General features: G+C 47.3%; 1 protein-coding gene across 2 annotated transcripts in view; it reads left to right on the top strand.

Annotated features, from left to right (window-relative positions):
- The first annotated feature begins 241 nt into the window (after positions 1-241).
- Daw1 (dynein assembly factor with WD repeats 1) overlaps positions 242-2,728 on the top strand; it is a 51,048-nt gene continuing 48,561 nt past the window's right edge. Inside the window, exon 1 of one of the 2 annotated variants that reach the window (XM_004638225.2) lies at positions 242-316. In XM_004638225.2, the coding sequence (XP_004638282.2) occupies positions 277-316 (40 nt within the window). In that variant the 5' untranslated portion in view covers positions 242-276. The remainder of the gene's footprint in view (positions 317-2,728) is intronic. The other variant, XM_023723105.1, reaches the window with a different exon arrangement.

Here is a 2,728-nt window from a genome sequence, read left to right as displayed (position 1 = left end):
ATGAAGTTTTCACTTACAAAAGCGATAGGATTTTGCTCTTAAAAGGCACCTTAAACAATGAGGTAAAATAGGTGATTCGATTTAAGGAAATTTTAAGAATTTCGGGGACACTGACCTGGGGAGACTACGGCTGCTCCGCCCCGCGGGTCCCTACCCGGCTCTGCGCTGCAGGCTGCGCCTGCGGGAGCCAGACTGCGCAGGCGCAGAGCGATCCGCTGCTGTTTGGCCGTTTCCATGGCTACGCCGCCCATCTGCCAGAGACCTCAGAAGGAGAAAATGAAGCTCAAGAGCCTCCTGCTGCGGTATTATCCGCCAGGTACCGGTCCCCCACTCCTGTGCCGGGGCCCTGGGCTTAGTGGGAGGGGGTGGGGAGCCAGGGGCTGCCGGCTCCCCGCGAGGGACAGCAGAGAGGGGAAAAGGCTTTTCTCAACCCCGGAGCCCCCAAAACTTTTTAAGTGACTGCTTCGGGAAGTCTTGGCACTTTTAAGTCTAGGATTTCCTGGTTGCTCAGGAAAGAGGTCCAGGGGCTGGAGAGGTGTTGGGTGAAGCTGCGACCACTGCAGGACGGCAGTGCTTTTTACTTTAAATGCAGCAGGGCAGTAATCACGGCAAGGTGCATGGAGGAGGGCAAGAAATACAGCAGAGCATATTACATTAGTGGTTCTCCAGGAACGTAACTCAGGCCGGGAGCGAGCTGGAAGGCGAAGTGCTCTCCCAGGCCTCAGTACGGTGTATCCAGAGCCCACTGCTTGTAGGCTGTGTGCTCCCCAGTGGTAGGAGACTAAAGAAGGTTGTAGTCCCTGATGCCCATGAGCTAATTATGAAATAAATCCATCAAGTGCTGTGGTTTTAGAGTAGGCTAACCTCTTCTGCGCCTCTTGTTTGATAGGGGAGCACATGGGCACCTTTTGAGTGTAAGTGAAGTCCACAGACAGCCTAGCTTGTTAGGGACAAAACTTGGAGGGCTCTTGGCCGCTAGTTCAGAAGGATTGTTTTTGTTTTTGTTTTTGTTTTTTTGGCTGGCTCAGGGGACCCAACCGGGGTATCCTGAGCCTGACTACATTTGCATAAGCAAGCACTTCAACAACTGAGCTAACCAGCAGGCCCCCAACTTCTGCTTCAGATCTCATATTCAAAGTAAGAATATTTTAAAAAGGGCCCTGAACTTGCCACAAAAAAACAAATGAGCCAAATACACTTGCCCAATGGAAGGCTTAGATAAGAAGTGGTGTAAAGATTTCAAAGAAGGGTGAGACCACTTTGATCAGAGATAGTTCTATGAGGTGTGGAACTCAAGAGTTGAATATTCCACTTTTCCCAGCAACATGGGTGGTTGTCGAATTACCATCTTGACCAAAATGTGCAAAAGACAGAGACCGAATAGTCTTTCCCCCTCTGAGCCCGCCCCAATTGTATTGCTTCTTATTTCCTAGCATGCTCCTTTCAAGATTGACAGTCTGCACCCTGAAACCTCGGAGGTCATCCTTTATTTCTCCCTTCTGGTCCCTTACTGACCTCCACATTCTCTAATCCATTGCATCAACAGGTTCTGTTAGTTCTACTTCCAGAATATTCTGTGACTGCATCAGATTAGTTCTCTTCTCCTGGCACTTTCCCTGCCTCAGCAGCCCATCTGGCTTCCAACCCTGCCACACCCTCCACTCTGAAAGCCACTTCCTTTTGTCAGTTTACTCACCCAATTCACCCTTACCTCCTACAATCTGGCTGCCCCTGGCAGCCAGTGGAATCTGAATTATATACCTCTGATAATCTCCTGCTCTGTTTACAGTAAAATCTAATCTGCAAGATTTTTTGGGGGGGAGGGGGTGGTACTTTTGAGCTAGTGTTTCACTATGCAGTTCAGGATGATCTTGAACTTACTTTGTAGCCCAGGCCAGCCTGGAACTCATGGCAGTCCTCCTGACTCAGCCTTCTGAGGGTTGGGATTATAGGCAGGCACCATCAAGCCTGGCTCATTTGCAGAATATGGTGCTGTAGAATGCCACTCTTCCACCTTCTCAGTACTTAAGACTTCTTCAACAGTCCTTTGAAGACTTAAAGAAGGCTTCTGCTTTGAGAACAGATGAAATTGCCCAGCAAATGAGAGCTGGCTCATTGTCTTTGTGGATCCAGTTTTCCCCAGACCTTGGAATGGCTGGTGTCTTTTCTTCATCAGGTTTCAAACCATGTAAAGAAGCCAGAGATGCCTCCAGAATATCCTGCTCTGACTTTATACTATTCCATTTTTCATATTCATTGTATCCATCCTAACCTGTGCTCTATTTATGGCTTATATGTTAAATGTTCACCTCTTTCCGATAGAATGTAAACTCCCTGAGAACCAAGCATTGTTCTTTTGTCCGCTGTTGTGCTCTTGATTCCTGGAAAAGATCCTAACTTGTAGGAGGCACTTGGTGTCTGCTGAGTGAATGTGTGAATGTAGATTATGGAAGAAGCCAGTTCAGGCATAGAAACTCTTGGGAATGGATGTTTAAAATCCCAAGGGATTTTGATTTTGTGTCCCTGAAGAATGGTCCTGGATTGCAACCTTCCTTAACATGAAGCTCACATTTGGTAGACAAGTGGGAGACATTCTTTTTTTTGGCTAGCATTCCAATGAAAATATCAAGAAAAAGCTGTAGATAAGAGGGCTTAGCTTCGGGGTATACCGATGAATGTCCATTTTGTATCTGTGTATTCAAAGAGGTTGGGATAGATATATAGTTGC

Source organism: Octodon degus, unplaced genomic scaffold (assembly GCF_000260255.1).
Source record: "Octodon degus isolate 3935 unplaced genomic scaffold, OctDeg1.0 scaffold00096, whole genome shotgun sequence".
In the NCBI taxonomy this organism is placed as follows: domain Eukaryota; kingdom Metazoa; phylum Chordata; class Mammalia; order Rodentia; family Octodontidae; genus Octodon; species Octodon degus.
The sequence above is the reverse complement of the archived record's forward strand: the minus strand, read 5'-3'. Positions and strand labels throughout refer to the sequence as shown.